Here is a 17,649-nt window from a genome sequence, read left to right on the forward strand (position 1 = left end):
GATTTACTTTATTTCCTTTTTGTTTTAAAATGTAACATTTAAAAAGTCCTTTTTTAAGCATAGAGTAAGGCCATGTTTAGATGAGAATGGCCCTGCTAAAGATGCAAAAGTCTTTCTTTTGTGTTTAAAAAAAATCTGCATTTATATGATAACATTGTGAGAATGATCCTCTCGTACACAGATCCACAAAAACAAGAGATAACACTGTACAGGCGTGACGTCACCGCTCTCACAGGATCACGCCAGTTTACACGGCGACAGAAGGTGATGCGTTTTTAAAAGATTACACTCTCAAACTGGGTTTTAAAAGTTTGCATTTTCAGGCCCCGTAAACGCCGTTGTCATGTGAAAGAAAGACCAAACCGCAACAAATGTTTAACATTGCAGCCAAGAAGCATTAAAGCTGTCAGCTGTCAATCTTCCATCAAACATCTCCCTTCACAAGAGTTTCCAACATGAAAAGAAAAGAAAAGAAAAGAAAAAAAATGAAGTCACAAACTGCAGTTCCTCTACGGGCCACTAGAGGGTGTCTCCAGACGTGAGTAAAAACCCGGAGACCCCCGAGCACCTTGTCGTCCACAAGTAACAAACGAGTCGCCTGCAGGGTATATTCTAAAAAAAACTGCAGTCAAAGCAACTGTTACTATCATCTACGTGCTTAAATCTACTACAGCTGTGGTGCTCCCTGCAGAATTGTATTTTATTTTAAATTTCTGTTTGCAGGCTAAACCTATCCTCCTATTCTGATTGACGAGTTATGGATTAATATAATCTTCACAAGCTCCACTGTATTCCTTACAGTGTACCACTTGCAGAGCCTTTAATCAGTTAATCAGTACAGTTAGATATATCTCGTTTAACAAAAAGCAAAAAAATATATATAAAAACAATCAATATGCAGATGATACACTCTTTTATGTAACAAAGCCTACGTGGTGGTGCTATGGTGCCCCTATATACTGAAACTTATGGTAAAGGTAGCAGAAGGATAAACGTGTGATTACATCCGGTTTTCAAAAGATGTTAAAAAAAAAGGAAAAATTCCCATAGTTCCTGTTGGCCCATTACATAATCTATCTTTAAAATGAGTTTACACATCATCATAATAATCATAATAATATTACATTTTATTTATAAAGCGCTTTTAAAAAGAACTCAAAGACGCTGTACAAAAGTAAAAAGCAATATAAACAGAATTACATACGCACACAGAATAAACAGCAACAAACCGACAACAAAGAGAAAAAAAAGAACAATCACGCATTAAAAGCCTGTTTAAAACGTTTTTAGGAGGGATTGAATTATGGATGTGTCGGTGCAGGCGTGAATATGTGCGGGGAGTGAGGGGGCAGCTATGGAGAGTCATGATCATGAGTATTTCTGCCAAGTACGTGAAAACAAATGTATTATGTCTTGTGTGTATGGCTGGATTATGAGGCTTTAGGCCCCCAAAGGGCCCGGCATCTCTCCTGCACAGGCACAAGATAGTCACGGAAGATGATCGATATGCATCTTTAAGTGGTTATGTGTCTCTTTGTGGTCATTTTGTGTCTCCTTGTGTTTTATTATGTCTCTTTGTGATAATTTTGTGTCCCTTTCTGGTCGTTAAATGTTAATTTGACATTGGACATTTTTTAAGGGAAGGCCCAGGGGCCCCCTGACACCCTATAGGCCCATTTAGAAATCCAGATATGCTTCTGTGGCTCTGGAGAGAGCTCCCTAAATCAAGTGAAATAAAGAATTCATGGAGTGCGCCTCTAAGATGCAAGAAGTTAAACTACTGAAATCCATAATAGCAGAATAAAGCATGATTTGATTTATTTTTGTGTAATATTATCTAAAATATCTCTCCATACATACTTATCTCTACATTCAGACGTCAAGGAACCAAAACAGATGAGGATGCACAGCTGCATGCAAACATACATGCTTCTTAGAGAGCATTGCATCATTGTAAAATGACAAATAGTTGTATCGCATATTGACTTTCAGTCTGATTTGCAGATAACTGATAGTCCAAACATTAAAAAGTATTAGATATAAAACACGTAACAGCAATACTGCAGTGACGACACACACAAGCATGCAACTGTGTAATTAGAACAGAAATGTATTTGTGTCAGATATTATTGGTAGACCCATTTGTGTACCCATTCATGTACTTTCTGAAAATACCACTTGTGAGAAGAGTGTAGGTGTTTTGTAGTACATTATATGACATCATCAATGCCGCCAGAAGATCAGAGAAAGAGGAGCATCAGATTGCGAGGCAGCCTCGGGGTCATGCCGCCGTCCCGGCTCTTTGGTGTTTATCTCTCACGGTGGTTTCAGTCAGAGGACTTGATGCCACTTGGTGCCACTTTCTCACGGCCAGCAGCTTCTCTATCTTGCTGTCTCCAGTTTGCCCCCACCCACCCGTTTTACACTCATTTCCTCACAGACTTTTTAACTTTCTCTCACTTCGGTTGGCGATGGAGCAAAGGTTACGGACAGTGCAGGACTTTTTTGTTTCCTTGTTGGAAAATCTAAAAAGTGTTGAGTTTGATGTTTGTAATCGTGCTTAATGTATTGAGTAAGAATTTAAAGAAGTAGATTATATGATATAAAAGGGAGAGGCTATGGTGACAGAAAAAAGAGGAATTGGTTTGCAGTACATGATGCATAAACTACAAATCTATATTTATTAGAGCCATGGGAACTGTGGACTGCACCCACTCTCAATATCACACTATATCACAGGGTCACGCTCAAGAGTGAAGCCACAAAAGTGACACTGTTCCTCCCACTGAACAGGAAATACGTGTTTTGCTGAAGTATTTTTTCTTTCAATGTTACGTCTTATCACACCCTCCTACTCTTTTCAATCAATAGCTGTCAGATTCACAGATTCAGATTAAAAACCCACTGGTGTGTTTTCCATCAAAATAAGGAAAAGTTTCCCAGTGGCGTTGCATAAATATGTTCCAGCGACAGCCACAACACCGAGAATGACAGTGATATTGATGGTGGTAATGATAGTGATGTCATCTTGTTAAATTCAGTCAAACGATGGGCATCCCCGCTCTGACACACACAGCCACCTCTCTGAGACTGGTATCATAACGCAGGGTTAGAGAGAGGTAAGGGGGTGTGAGAACGCCAAGGTGACACGGTACCCAAGGCAGCCGCTGCCCACATCTGCAGCGCTGAAAGACAAATGTGTAACCACAAGCCTAAACAGTAAATATGACTATACATTACATGATTTGCATACTGTACTGTCATATTCACCTTGGTGAATACAGGCAACAGATGTTTAAGTTTGTTTTTTTATTAATATTTTTATTATTTGTCCTTTATTTATTGTGTTTTATATATAAATATAAATATAAATACACACACACACACACACATATATATATATATATACATATATATATATATATAAAATTGTATTTATTTATTTATTTATTTTTTTTTTTTGTTTTTGATTTGTTCAGTTTTTTTTTTTTGTTTTTTTTGTATTTATCATCACCGACTGTATGTGTCAGAATCTGCCCCAGCAATGACAAAAAAACTGATGCTTTGTAGGTAGTTTTAAAGTTATTTTAGCATAAATGAACCTGCATCCATGTGATGTCTGAAGGCCGCAGTTTCCGAGTTGGGAAGTCGTTCTTGCGACTTTGTTGTGTTCAGCTTTGAGGTCGTAAAGTGGGAACAACATGGAAGCTACAAAGAAGATGGGCTGCTTTTTAAAACTAGAGCGTTTAAACAAAAGGTTGATTTGACATTTGACATTATACATTATATTTTAAAATATTATATATTTAATCTAGGTCCCTCTACACAGCCAGCAGTTAACATTAATATAATATCAAAAATGTATATTTAATGCGAGAGTTAACCAAACATTGACTTTTGCCTGCAATGTTTATGCATTTATGATGTCAAATCAGCAATTCATGTTATAAACTAACGTTTCTATCAATGTAAATCAATCTTATCTTATCTTATCTTATCTTATCTAACCTTAGCTTACCTTAGCTTAGCCTAGCTTATCTTATCTTATTTTAGCTTAGCTTAGCTTAGCTTAGCCTAGTTTAGACTAGCTTATCTTATCTTATTTTAGCTTAGCCTAGCTTATCTTATCTTATTTTAGCTTAGCCTAGCTTATCTTATCTTATTTTAGCTTAGCCTAGCTTATCTTATTTTATCTTATCTTATCGTAGTTTAGCCTATCTTAGCTTACCTTAGCTTAGAGAAGACTGAAAACTGGAAAACAGGGGAACAGCTTATCTGATTCTGTCCAAAGGTAAGAAAATCCACCTCTAAAGCTTACAAATTAACATGTCATGTTCATTTGTTTAACCCTTTGAAACCTAACCAAACATAGGATGAAGGCAACAAGCAATTTAACAAGAAATCGCAAAAAAAGCAAGAAAAGAAGAAAATTATCTGAAAATAAGCAAAAACTAATCACAAGAATTAAAAAAAAAGAAAAAGTTACGGGAAAATTCTCTGAAAATAAATAAAAACACTTGCAAGAAATTAGTTAATAGTTACAAGAAATTTATTTGAAAAATAAGCAAAAAACATTAGCAATAAATAAGTAAAAAGCCAGAAGAAAATGATCTGAAAATATATGGGGAGAAAAAAAATGCAAGAAATTAGTAAAAAAAAACCACACACACACACACACACACACACACACATTTTTACATTTTCCCTTGTGTTTTGATAATATCTAACAATTCCCTGCGGTGAATTTTCAGATCATTTCCTGATCACCTTTTACCTACTTTTTAGGCAGTTTGCAGAACACGTATAGTCTAGTTGCATTATGTTTTTTCCTGTTTTTTTTGAAAGAAATCAAACCATTTTTCTTTTGGGAGTTTTGGAGATTTAAATGCTAGTGAAAGGTGTGTGGATCCAGCACAAGAAAACTGATATCGATCCGGGTGTTAAAGGGTTAATATGCAGCTTAATGGTAAACAATAGGACCAAATGTAGTGGAGGATTACTGACCTCATCCTGTAACATGTTCTGACATTTTATGTCTGATCGTCATCATGTTATCATCATCATATCATTATGTTTTATGTTTGCTGTTGATTTTAATTTTTTTTTTTTTTTAAAAATCATCTTCAGATCAATTTCTTAACCAGTTCCTGACCAATTTTCCTCTTTTCAGTTAAGGTTTTAGTTAACATTTCCACTAAATCTTACAGATTGTGTTGCATAAACCAGTTTTAGTGACACAAAGTGTGCGCTGATAGTAGCCATTTGATGTGCAGTGAGGTTTGTGGCTTCTGATGTTTTCTGTTTTTTTTTTACATCATGGACGTGTGAGTCCTTTCACATAGCACAACCCCACCCAGCACATCCCTGCATACGGGCACGGCCCTCAGTGGGTTTGTGTGTGTTGCAAATGAAGAGGTGTGAAGCCGCAGGCCTTTTCTGCAGCGCATATCTGACAGCGAGGGTGTTGATAGGATATCGTCCTCTGGTAATGCTGAGCCTGCCCCACTGCAGCCCTGCTGTCTAATTTAAGGCCATATTTCCCTGAAAGAGATACAAAACAACTCCAGTTACTTTTTCGTGAGAAGGTCGAACATCAGTGCACAACAACAGATTAAAATAACTTTAGGTAAATATTACCTTGTTAGCTATGTTTACACATTTTTAGGCCTACATTTATTCATATTCTTGCAAAATTCTGACGAAAGTAAACCGATCTGTCTCTGATAATAGAGCCAGGAGGCGATTTGCTTAGTTGAGCATAAAACGTTTTGAGCATGTGCGCTCATGTGCATTAATGGGGGAAACAAACGTCAGCCCTGAAGGGGGCAGTACAGAGCGAATCAGGCATTTGGCATCTTATCTTGAGGGGCGTTCCCAATTCAGGGCCGGTCAGAACTGATTATCTGCCCAAATAATCATTAGGTGTGAGGGGTTAACTAAGTAATCTTAATGCAAGCGACTGTGTCGGAGCCTCTGCGATCTTGAATCGTAAATATCGAGCATTTTTGATATTTACGATTGTCGGCTCCGACAGACTACTGAGCCGAAATCCACAATAGCCGATAGAGCGAGGAGACCGTGAAGCATCACCAACGGATACTGCGTACATGTGCAGCTCAAAAACAACTCCACCTCCGTTCACTCTGTCTTCTCAGCCATGACTTGATCCATAACTTTTTTTAATGTTTTTTTTTTTGCTGCAAAACAAGGCACACACAAGTGCAGCCAGCTGACGATGGCAATCCTCCTCCGTATTTATTTTTCCTGTGAAGTCACGCGAGATTCGGTGAGATCCCAAGTCTGTGGGATCGACACTTTGAGATGTTAACTACAAACGGCACATGCGTGGTCTCATGATCCGGCCGCATCATCTAGTGAGTGCGTTCTGACGATCGAAACATTAGAAATTGTTTAAATCTGTCATTATGTCTGAAAATCTTCTGGTGTGTATCAGCCTCAAGCCACCGAATCTGGCTGTTTTTCACTGCGGCGTTTCCTTGCAGTGTTTGACCCACCGAACCTGGATGTTTTCTGCTGACTTGTCCCCGGTTTTACATCAACTTTTGTGACACTTCAAAACAAAACGATCTTTTTCTAACCATAACCAAGTGATTTTTGCACCTTAGCCTAACCACACGTTTACTTAGAGTTGTCAAGATCCTCAAAGTTTCAGTGCGGATGATGAGCTGGAGCAGAATACGGTGTAGTGGGTTTGGTTTGGCTTTGTATATGAAACAGAAAATGACAGTCTCACTCACACATACTGACTAACACCACTGCTGCAACTACCACAACACTGCATCACTATTCTTTGTTTGCCCCAAGACCCCGTACTACCACACACACACACACACACACACACACACACACACACACACACACACACACACACACGTACTCTCTTTTTCACAGATGCACAGTGTAGACACCGACAAAAATGCACACACCAGCTGTGTGGAGTAGATCACGTTGTGGTTCATTGTCAGTTTGAGTCTTTGCTCCAGATTCTTCTTGGCCCAAATACAAAGAAAACCACACACAGAGCTCCATGTATGACCCTCCCATGAGTTTTTACACACACACATACACACACACAATGAGAACTTCAGTAACTTTCCTTGAACATCAGACTTCTGTAACGTTTAATCTTTAAGGGAATAAACCTCGTTCCTCTGCAGAAGCACACGTCCATCCTTAAACAAGTGAGCATGCTGGGACGCTGAGAGCTGAAACATCAGCTGGTTCACAGCTGAGGAGTCAAACACTGTTTGTCTCACAGAGACCGCAGCAGCCCCTGCTGGTTAATGCTGCACAAATCTTCTCTCCATGGGATGCAACTCTCACTTAAATAGAAGTCAGAGCAATAGTTATATTCATTTTTGAATTAATGTCATCACAGTTTATTAAAGTAACTGACAGAAGTTTATCTTTAAGATAAATTAACAAATTATCCGACAAGTTCAGCTAAATATCATCGAGTGTATATTTGCTTCGGGACAATGAGCAAATTGCTGCGATTTCTTTCAGAAACATGATGAAAAAGGCATTAGTGAGAAATGTTCCACAAATTGCAAGAAATTGGCATATTTAGAAAATTATTTGAAATGTCTAGGGGAAAAAAGAAAACGCCAAGGAAAAACTACTATTGTAATTACATATTTTAAGTTATGTGACACGATTATTATAATTTTAAGGCAACTTTTCCAAGTCTTGATTGGTCAGGCTTTGAAGCATATTTTTGTAGCTGCCAAACATGAACTTATAACATCCAGGTCCATCTTGTGATGCAGTGGGGTCAAAAAAAACTTTTTCCTATAGACCAGATACAGAACTAATGAAAACATAGTTATTCAGCTTTTGAAACCCGCATTGTCTTCACCATGCTTGTGCTGCTTTCAGATACCTTTCACAAGTATTTGAAATTAAAACCCTGTTCAAATTGGTTTGGTTTCTTTAAAAAAAAAATGAAACAAGAAATGTTCACAAACTGCAAGAAATTATTATGTTTGGGAAAATATTTTTAAAATGCTCGGGAAAAATATTCCAGGCAGAAAAAAGAAAAAGATAAAGAAAAACTATATTAATGGAGTTTTGTTTTGTTTTTTAGCACTTTTTGGGTCATCATCTTTTTTGTCTTTATGATTATTATTATTATTATTATTATTATTATTGTACATATATAATTATACATGTAATTTTCAGGCTTTTTAAAGAACTTTTTATTAATTTCTTGCTAATTAGTCAGCCTTTTTTTTTTTAAGAAATCAAGCCATTTTGCTCAGGTTTCAAAGGGTTAATAATAATATCTGATGTTCCATTTCCGCCAATATGTCCCCCGAAATCCAACACACTGGACCTTTAAGGGCTGAAGGAATCCCTCGCTGGGTCCCGAGCGGGCCTCTAGTGCTGAATCAGATTTTTCAGCCACACATCCTCCGCTGCCATGGCAACCGGTGAAAAGCTGTGTGTCGTCCAGCTGAGGAGGAGTTTGTTGTAAGTTTCAGGAGTTTTTCACAGCAGAACCAGACAGCGCCGGACTGAGAGTTTCTGTAAAGCGGCTGAGGGCTGATCAGAGGAGAGCGACAGAAGCAAGAAGTGTTTTAATCAGGTGGGTGGAAGTTAATCCTGCCAAAATAACATTAACTGTTTACTTATGATTTGTATTTTTTAGCCAGAATTATAATTTTGTCAGATGTTTGAACTATTCTGTGCAAACTTTGAGCAAAAGATTTTAAACACCCGGCTGATTTTGATGTAAAGGCTAAAAGATCTACATCTTGTAATGTTTTTTTATTTTTTATTTTGTCTGTGGAAATTCGATTAAACCAGATTTCACGTTCACTTCAAAGTCTTGCTTAAAGCCTCTGAAAACTTGGTTTCAAAACAGATTTTTCTATGTAACATTTAGTATTCATATATGCAAAAATCCAAGTGAAAGTTTAGGATACAAACTTATTTCTTCTTTCATCTTTGCATGTGGTTTGATTAGCTTCAAACATCAATAAATACCTCCTTAATGCTTTAAAACCTGCACAATTTTGACTTGATTTCGTTCAAAACATGAAAGGAAGGCAGTGAGATACAAAAGAAGTAATGACCCAAAAATTAGTACGAAATTTGTAAAAAAAACAAAAAAAAAAACAACTGAAAATTAGTAAGAAAAAATAAAAACCAACAAAAATAATAATAAAAAAAGCTGATATAGGCTATTACAATGATTCTATAATATCATATAATATATAATATAATAACATAATATAATAATAATAATATATAATATAATAACATTTTTCTTGAAGAAAAATAATTGTCTAAATCTGCTATGTCTTGCAGTTCTGTGCTTATTGCTTTTTCCCCATTTGTTTTTGACAGAAATTGCACCAATTAGCTCAGTGTTCAAAGGTTAAAATACTCGAGAAAGGTGTCTAAAAGCAGGATAAGAATAGTGATCCAGGTCTCGAAGGGTTAACTGCCTTCATATGTTGGTCATATTCATGTGGATGTTGCCTTATTCTGTGACCTTCGATCTTCCTGGGTCATGTTGTGGTCACAAACTCTTGTTATCAGAACAGTTGTCTCTGTAGTATTAAATCAGTCACATATTTCGGTGATTGTGACATTTAGTGGTCCACAATGAAAACCTTGTTGTACATCAGTTTTTGTCCGTAGCGCCGACCTGTCTTCACCATTTAAATATTTTCTCAGCCATCCTTGTTGATCCAGAGGTCGCCATGTTTACCCTGTCCGAGCTGGCGCCTCTGAACCAGCATCAGAGTCGGTCTAAGCTGTTGAAGCCCTGGTGGGAGGTCTTCATGGACTACATGGTGGTTCTGATGCTCATGGCGTCCGTCCTGGCCTGCACTGACCAGCTGTCCAGGGACCGTGTGGTGTGCATTCCCCTGGATCCACCAGCTGCTGCAAATACCAGTAATCCCCGTCCTTCAGGCGGCGAGGAGACATCGACTCCATCTTTAAATCCACCGACCCACGTTTCACATAACATCACCCCAAATCTCCAGTCCACAGCCCGGGGTCGACGCACACATCTGGTCTACCAGCAGTATGTTTACATTAACCAGGTACTGCACCAGCCCGAGTTACCTGTTCAATTAAAACTGAAGCAACAATTTAAAAATGTACTTTTAAGTTCCTTAACCCCTTGACACTGAAGCAATTTGCCTTAATGTCTTTCAAAAACAATGGAAGAATGAAATAAGCAAGAAAGGACCCAAAATTAGCAATTATATATATATAAATATATATATATATATACACACACACATATATGTATATATATGTATATGTGTATATATATATATATATATATATATATATATATAGTTTATATATATATAAATTACACGAAAAATGTTTTTATTAGGAAGGGATGACTTTTTAAAAATATGATAGATAAATAACTAAATAAAATAAAAAGAAATAAAGAAACATAAAATGTAAAAAAAACAACACATTTTAATCACTTTTTTGGCTCAGTTTGTTGCTTTTATTGATTTATCCATTTATTTGCTTATTTTCAGGTTTTGGTTTTTTTTATTTTTTTTTACTAATTTTCAGCTCATTATAGAGCCATTTCTTGATAAGTTTTTTTATTGATTTGTTGATTGAAACAAGTCAAACCAGTTTGCTCAGGTTTTAAGGGTTAAAGGGTCATGATATACAGTGTAATAGGCTATACAACTTGTTAATGCTGCCCCCGAGTGGGCAAATAATAAATTACTGCAGCATCAAGTGTCTATCTGTCCGTGTGTCCGTCCAGGTGTGCTACCATGAGGCTTTACCTTTGTGCTCCCGCTTCTTCCCGTACATGGCCTTGCTGCAGTCTCTGGTGCTGGTGGCCAGCGGCTCCTTCTGGCTCCACTTCCCCCACACCTCCTCCCGCATCGAACACTTTCTGGCCATCTTGGCAAAGTGCAGCGAGTCTCCCTGGACATCTCAGGCCCTGTCGCACGCCGCCCGGCAGGAGAGCATCCAGGAGAAGGAGGTGATAGAGGAGAGACGACCACTTCAACTTCCTCTCTCTTCAGTGTCATCATCACCCCCGGTAACCCGAACGAGACAAACGAGTGTAGACTCGGGCACAGACAGTCCATCCTTCGCTCCCCCTCCATCTCCGAGTCCTTCCACACTCTCCTGTGACTCCACCATGTCCTCGACGTCCATCAGTTCCCAGGTTCACTTTCCTTCTTCCAAACCCCCGCTCGTGGTCGACAGTCCCCGGCAGGTGATCAGTCTGGACAAAAGTGACGGGGAACAGGCCAGGGCGCTCTTCGAAAGGGTCAGGAAATTTCGGTCTCACTGCGAAGACTCAGACGTCATTTATAAGGTGAGAAATCCTTCAGTCTAGATAAGGGACACTCAACTTTGCTTGGGGGCCACTTTTGAAAAATGAAGCCCTGCACATGTTTCTGGGATTTTAAGACATTTGTATGATTTTAGGACATTTCTAAGATTTAATAACATTTCTTGGATTTTAGGACGTTTCTAGGATTTAAGGATGTTTCTAGAAATTTGGGACATTTCTTGGATTCTGGGACAACTTAAGGATATTAGAATTTTAGGACATTTCTAGGATTTTAGGACATTTCTAGGATTTTAGGACATTTCTGGGATTTTAGGACATTTCTAGGATTTAATAAAATTTCTTGGATTTTATGGCATTTATAGGATTTTAGGACAATTCAAGGATTTTATGGTGTTCTAGGATTTTAGGACATTTCTAGGATTTAATAATATTTTTAAATTTTAGGATATTTCTAGGATTTTAGGACATTTTTAGGATTTTAGCACATTTCAAGGATTATAGGATGTTTCTAGGATTTTAGGACATTAGGTGCTTTCTAGGACCTCTGTTGGGGGGCGCGGGGGATCATCCGCTGGCACTTTTTCTGGTAAACAGTTTCTATTTTAATGCTATTTTATGCACTCTGGCAACTTCTGTTTACTAAAAGAGGTTAAGCAGTTCCCAGTGTGAAACAGAAAATGGTTGGGGGGACCCAGTTAGGCCTGCAGGTCGTAAGTTGAGTACCCGGTCTAAATGAAACTTTGTCCTTTAGCTTAAGTGGTGAAAACTTTCCTTTTAATATTTAATCCTCTAATGAAGTAAATGTTTCATGACATGATGTTATAGCACTGTGCTGTTAGATGATGCTCATGTGTTATAAAACTATCCAAAATTTCAAAAGTGCAGGAATTTAATCTCTTTATTTGTTATCCGTCTTTTCATCTCTTCAGGTCTACTTGGCTCAGACGATGTTTAAACTCCTGATGGTGACGCTGATCTTGAGTTACAGCGTCCCTCTTCTGAACTCTCTCTCCTTCACCCACACGTGTCACCCTGACGAGCAGGCCTTGGTGGGCTACTCCACCTTTGAGTGTATCCATGTGCTCTCCTCCCTCCTACGCAAAATGCTGGTGGCCTACCTGACTCTACTGGGGCTGTACGGCCTGCTGAACGTTTACACCCTCGGCTGGATTTTACACAGGTTAGTGCATTTTGAGGATACATAGAAAGAGTAAATGTTGGCATTGTACTTTTTCTGCACACCCTAATTATGTAGCCGGTATGCTGAAACTTTATGTTTCTTTCAACAACACTGTGGTTAACAGTTAAGGCACAAAAACCACTTGGTTATGAAAAGATCATGTCTTGGCTCAAAATACCCACTTTTGGTGGCACATTTAACGCTTGAAACGCTGTTGCTGATGTCTCTGTAAGACCAAAACAGAGTTTTAAATACAGCAAATATTACACTTAAATTTGCCAAGTGACATGACTCCAAATAAACAACCAATCATTAGAAAAAAATGTTCATCATATGTTTCTGCAAACAATGGATACATTTGTATGATTTTTATGTAGTAGACAGGTTGAAAGTTTGTTTCTTCACATTTCAACAACACTGTGGTTAATATATGGTCATGTTTAAAAACCACTTGTTATGGTTAGGAAAATATAATGTTTTGGCTTAAAATACCTGCTTTTAGTGGCACTTATAAATATTAGTTTATATCAATACAATTAGTTGTGTTTGGACTGAATGCATCAGACTGCGAGAGGACAACCACCAGTGGTATACGCCGAGCAGCCAGTCAGACCAGAGGGGAGAAACAAAACTGAAAGCGCCAGACGAAGAGAGGGAGGAGAGCTGGCATCAGGGCGAGGCTGACCTGACTTGGACTGAGAGCTACAGTCGCACAGGATGGATGGACTTTGTTGGGAGCCATAAGGACACAAGACTCTAAGACAAATTCAAAAAATGCCCTGTAGTGACTGAATAATGCCACCAGCAGCAAAATGCCCAAAGAACCAGATGGACTTTTCACAGTAGCTGCTGATTTCAAGCAACTCATCCTTCATCTCAAAAGATGTAGCAGGATCAAGGACAAATGAAATTTTGTTTTTTTAACTTTGTTTTAAAAAAAAAGACTAATAAATATACTTTCTTCTACCTTCTATCTTCTACAATTACAGCTGAAAATGCAGCTATGTCTTAGTGAAAAACATTTGGTGGCACAATCTCAACAGAAAACATAGTGATAGCTCAATAAGAATGACAGTTTTTCATAGTACTGTCTGCAGTGGAAACACAGCAACAGATAGCTTAAAAAAACTCCACGTTTGGTGCTAAACGAAACAGTTTTGTGGCGAGGTAAGAAGCCATCCACCATCGCCTTCACCTCCTGATGATAATATCAGTTCATTTATTATGTCACTTCAGAAACGCTGACATGAGACATATGAAACGTGCAAATGTAATGTGCAATGAAAGCATGATGCCAACGTTGTCTTCTGCTGACTTAGCTGCAAAAAAATATGAAAGCTGCTGCATGTCTCCTGGATTTGTAAATGAACTGCTAGAAGTTTGAACTCCCAGCACATTGATTTTGAAACTTGCTGAGAAGTTTTGAAACTCATCATGAGTGATTTGCAGTGACAAACATGCAGAGAGGAGAGTTTGCATGTGCAGTTGCTGTAGTGTCAGATAGGCTTATGAAAATATAATTTGTCACATTGTTTGAAAAAGACAAACATTTAAACTGGTTGATGAATAACTTGTTGAGAGTTTAAGTAGACTACACAGGCCGTGATTGTTCAAAGGGCCTTTAAACAGAATAATACCCGTGAGGTTGAGCATACCAGAGGCCTGATAAGAGGATTACAGAGTAAAGCTTTGTTTTGGGCGACATTATATTCTGTGTGATATGTTTCTCACTCTGTTTTCTTGCCCTACTTAGCTCTCTACGGCAGTACTCCTTCCACTCGCTGAAAGACTTGTGCTCCCTGAGAGACGTCCCGGACCTGAGAAATGACCTGGCCTTTCTTTTGCACATGTTAGACCAGTATGACCCTCTGCTGGCCCAGCGTCTGTCCGTCTTCTTGTCCCCCGTCAGTGAGAGCAGACTGCTGGAGGAAAGCCTGGAGCGGCGCTGGGGGGAGGAGAAGCTGCGTGCCATGATGAGCGTGGACGCAGACGGCTGCTCCAGACTGCAGCTGGTGGCGCTGCCTCGCCTCCCTCCAGCCCTCTTCACCCTCAGCCAGCTTCAGGTCCTCAAACTGGAGCTCATCACAGATGCCAGGTTTACTGCGCAGGTGTCCAGCATGACCTCACTGAGGTGGGTTTTACAGAGGTGAAGTCATGCTTTACACAGTTTACACAATGCACATAAAATTGACATCTTGATATCTTTTTTTTTTTAAACCAAATAGTTTTTTTTAAGCAGAAATACCCCCCCTGCAACCCTCTCCCTACTCATAAAGGCAAATACATATATATTTAACACACATATATTTAACAAACATACATAATTATCAAATAAAATCAAAATTAAAGTGGTAATTAAATACATTATAGAAATAGATTTTTTTAAAAAAAGAAAATAATATAAACAAGAAATATACGTTACGCTGTGTACACAGTTCTGCTTACTGGCAGTGGAAAAGCAGTCTAAAGCCAATTCTAATTTTGGTGTAAAATGGGTACAATTCTTTTATTGTTTATTCCTATAACAGGGAGCTCCACCTCTATCACTGCACTGCAGCGGTGGAGCCCGGCGCACTTGGTGTCCTCCAGGAACGTCTCGAGGCGCTCCACCTCACCTTCACTCAGGCATCGGAGATCCCCAGTTGGGCGCTTTCCCTCCGCAGCCTGAACGAGCTCCACCTCTGCGGACGCCTGAGTAGCGACGGTGGTGTGGGCCGCAGCTGGGCACTGGGGAGCCTCCGCCAGTTACGTCACCTCCGCGTGCTGGTGATTCGAGGGATGTTACAGCGGATACCTGGGGAGCTGTGTGAGGTGGCGGGCAGCTTGGTGAGGTTGGAGATCTTCAATGAGGGCACCAGGCTGCTCGTGCTGACAGGCCTGAAGCGGATGGTGGACCTGACCGAACTGCTGCTGCAGGACTGCCAGCTGGAGCGTCTGCCCTCTGCCCTGCTGGCTCTCACCAACCTACGGACGCTCGACCTGCAGCATAACAACCTGAGAACCCTGGAGGAGCTGCTGAGCCTGGCTCCTCTGCGACGTCTCTCCTGCCTCAGACTCGCCTACAACCGCGTCCTGGCGCTGCCGGTCAGCGTTGGCGTCCTGCGAGGCCTGGAGCTCCTGGATCTATCCAACAACCAGCTGCAGAGCCTCCCACCGGCGCTCTTCACTCTCCGCCGCCTTCGAAGGCTGCTGCTGGCTGGTAACCTGCTGGAGGTGCTGCCTGCAGACGTGAAGGCGCTGCAGCTGCTCACAGAGCTGGATCTCAGTGGGAACAGAGTCGAGAGCCTTCCTCCTCAGCTCTTCAGTGGCTGTTTGGAGCTGCGCATCCTGAACGTGTCACACAACTCTCTGAGCTCCTTACCCAGGACGATCGCAGCTTCCAGGCAGTTGTGCAGGTTGGACTTGCGCAGTAACAGTCTGGAGGAACTTCCTGCTGAACTGGGCTGCTGCTCTGGGCTGCACGGAGGAGGTCTTCTGGTGGAGGACTGGTTGTTTCAGTCTTTGCCTCCCCAGGTCAGGGACCTCCTGAGCCGCTCCTGCTCTCCCTCTGGGACGTACTCAGAGGGTCATTCCCGGCCAGAGTCCGACAGTTTCCCATATTTCTCCCCTACACAGTGGAGCTTCTCTTCTGCTCTGGAGTCACAGATATAAAGCCGCCTGCAGACTGTGACAATTTTGCAATCTTAGAAATGGATCTTAATAAACTTGGGTACAACATCAAGTCTGATGCAGACTATACGATGACATCACCTACTGAATCACAGCCTACGACATAGATCCATCAACGTCAATATGCATGAACAATACGTCCTCAGCGTGCGTCATCCATCTACGCCTAAGGCCTCAGGATGTACGCCAGGCTCTGATGCCAATTTTACATAGTGGCTAAAAGTGGAATTACACTGTCAGAGCCCATCATGTGACGCTCATGGACCCAGAAAAACAAATTTGTTACTCTGTTAAGTCCAAAAAATGTGCCACGTAAACCCATTCAAACTGCAATTTTTGATCCAGCGGCCATCACAGCATAAAAACATGCATTGTATTATTTCTGGGTGTCTTTCTGGGCTTTTGCCTTGGAATTTGTAATTTTTACTGTTTTCCACCTTATGACGTCATTTTTAACGTGTTTGGCATATGGAGAAAATGCATGCTTTTTCCAATAGGTGCATTATCACATTCAGTAGTGTAAAAAAATCTATTTTGCATGTAATATATTAAAAATAATTCATTTTTTGTGCGTATTTTTTTTTCTCCATTTAAAATCGTGAGAGCATCATGACAACAACCTGGCATTTAAAGCGTTAAAATTCTGAAAATGAACGAATATTTGGTATTTATGATTAGGACTGATGTCAGTCAAAAAAGAAAATTATATTATATATAATATTTTATAATATTTTTATAGCCTGATATTGAAAAGAGCATTTTGTGTGCAGAGCGATATGAGTGTGAATATTCAGCACTGCTCTAAAAATAATCATTTTAAAATAATAAAATAATCATTGACATATTCTAGGCTTTGATAATAATAATAATTTAAAAAAAAACATTCTACTTAGCATGAAGTATGTTGAAAATATTACATTAAAAAAATAATGTCATTCTGACAAAAACCTGGCATTTAATAATAATAATAATGATAACTTTATTCATATAGCACCCTGAAAAACGTTTTTTTACAAAGTGCTTTGACAGACAAAGCAGGAGCTCGGGGAATAATGAAAACAGACAACAATCAAGCCAAACAGAGAAAGTTGTAGGACAGTTAAAAAGGTCAGAACAAAATACTTATACAAAGGTCAACAAGAATAAAGCAAGATGTTTTACAAGTTTTTAGAAAATATAAAATAAATGCAATAAAAGCTGATAACAATAATAAAGGAGGAAATCTAACAAGACCACAAGACGAGACAACATCACATCAGTGTGGCTAAAATAAAGATAAGAAGGATGAGCAAGAGCAGTTAAATGAATAGAGAAAGATATTTAAAAAATAAAATGAGTTGGAAGGGTTAAAATTCTGAAAATTAATGAATATTTGATATTTATGATTAGGTCTGATGTTGGTTTAAAAGTTAATTCAATGAAAGTAGAAAATAATATGAATTCCTGATGTTTTTTAAAGCTTAATTTAAAAGTGTGT

The 17,649-nt window shown here is 39.2% G+C and overlaps 1 protein-coding gene across 1 annotated transcript; it reads left to right on the plus strand.

The window, feature by feature from the left end:
* The first annotated feature begins 3,523 nt into the window (after window positions 1–3,523).
* LOC121956322 (volume-regulated anion channel subunit LRRC8D) lies at window positions 3,524–16,739 on the plus strand. The gene is made up of 6 exons (XM_088069374.1): window positions 3,524–8,608; window positions 9,706–10,079; window positions 10,778–11,344; window positions 12,253–12,503; window positions 14,257–14,634; window positions 15,032–16,739. The coding sequence occupies exons 2-6, from the start codon at window positions 9,732–9,734 to the stop codon at window positions 16,152–16,154; spliced, it is 2,667 nt and encodes an 888-aa protein (XP_087925500.1). The 5' UTR covers window positions 3,524–8,608; window positions 9,706–9,731; the 3' UTR covers window positions 16,155–16,739.
* Window positions 16,740–17,649: the final 910 nt, after the last annotated feature.

The sequence above is a fragment of the Plectropomus leopardus genome, chromosome 18 (genome assembly GCF_026936395.1).
Source record: "Plectropomus leopardus strain MGB_pleo_1.0 chromosome 18, ASM2693639v1, whole genome shotgun sequence".
In the NCBI taxonomy this organism is placed as follows: Eukaryota; Metazoa; Chordata; class Actinopteri; order Perciformes; family Serranidae; genus Plectropomus; species Plectropomus leopardus.

Coding starts and splice junctions, on each gene's coding strand:
- LOC121956322 (XM_088069374.1), top strand. CDS start 9,732: ATGTTTACCCTGTCCGAGCTGGCGCCTCTGAACCAGCATCAGAGTCGG. Junction 12,504..14,256: donor CTCGGCTGGATTTTACACAG/GTTAGTGCATTT, acceptor TGCCCTACTTAG/CTCTCTACGGCAGTACTCCT. Junction 14,635..15,031: donor TCCAGCATGACCTCACTGAG/GTGGGTTTTACA, acceptor TTCCTATAACAG/GGAGCTCCACCTCTATCACT.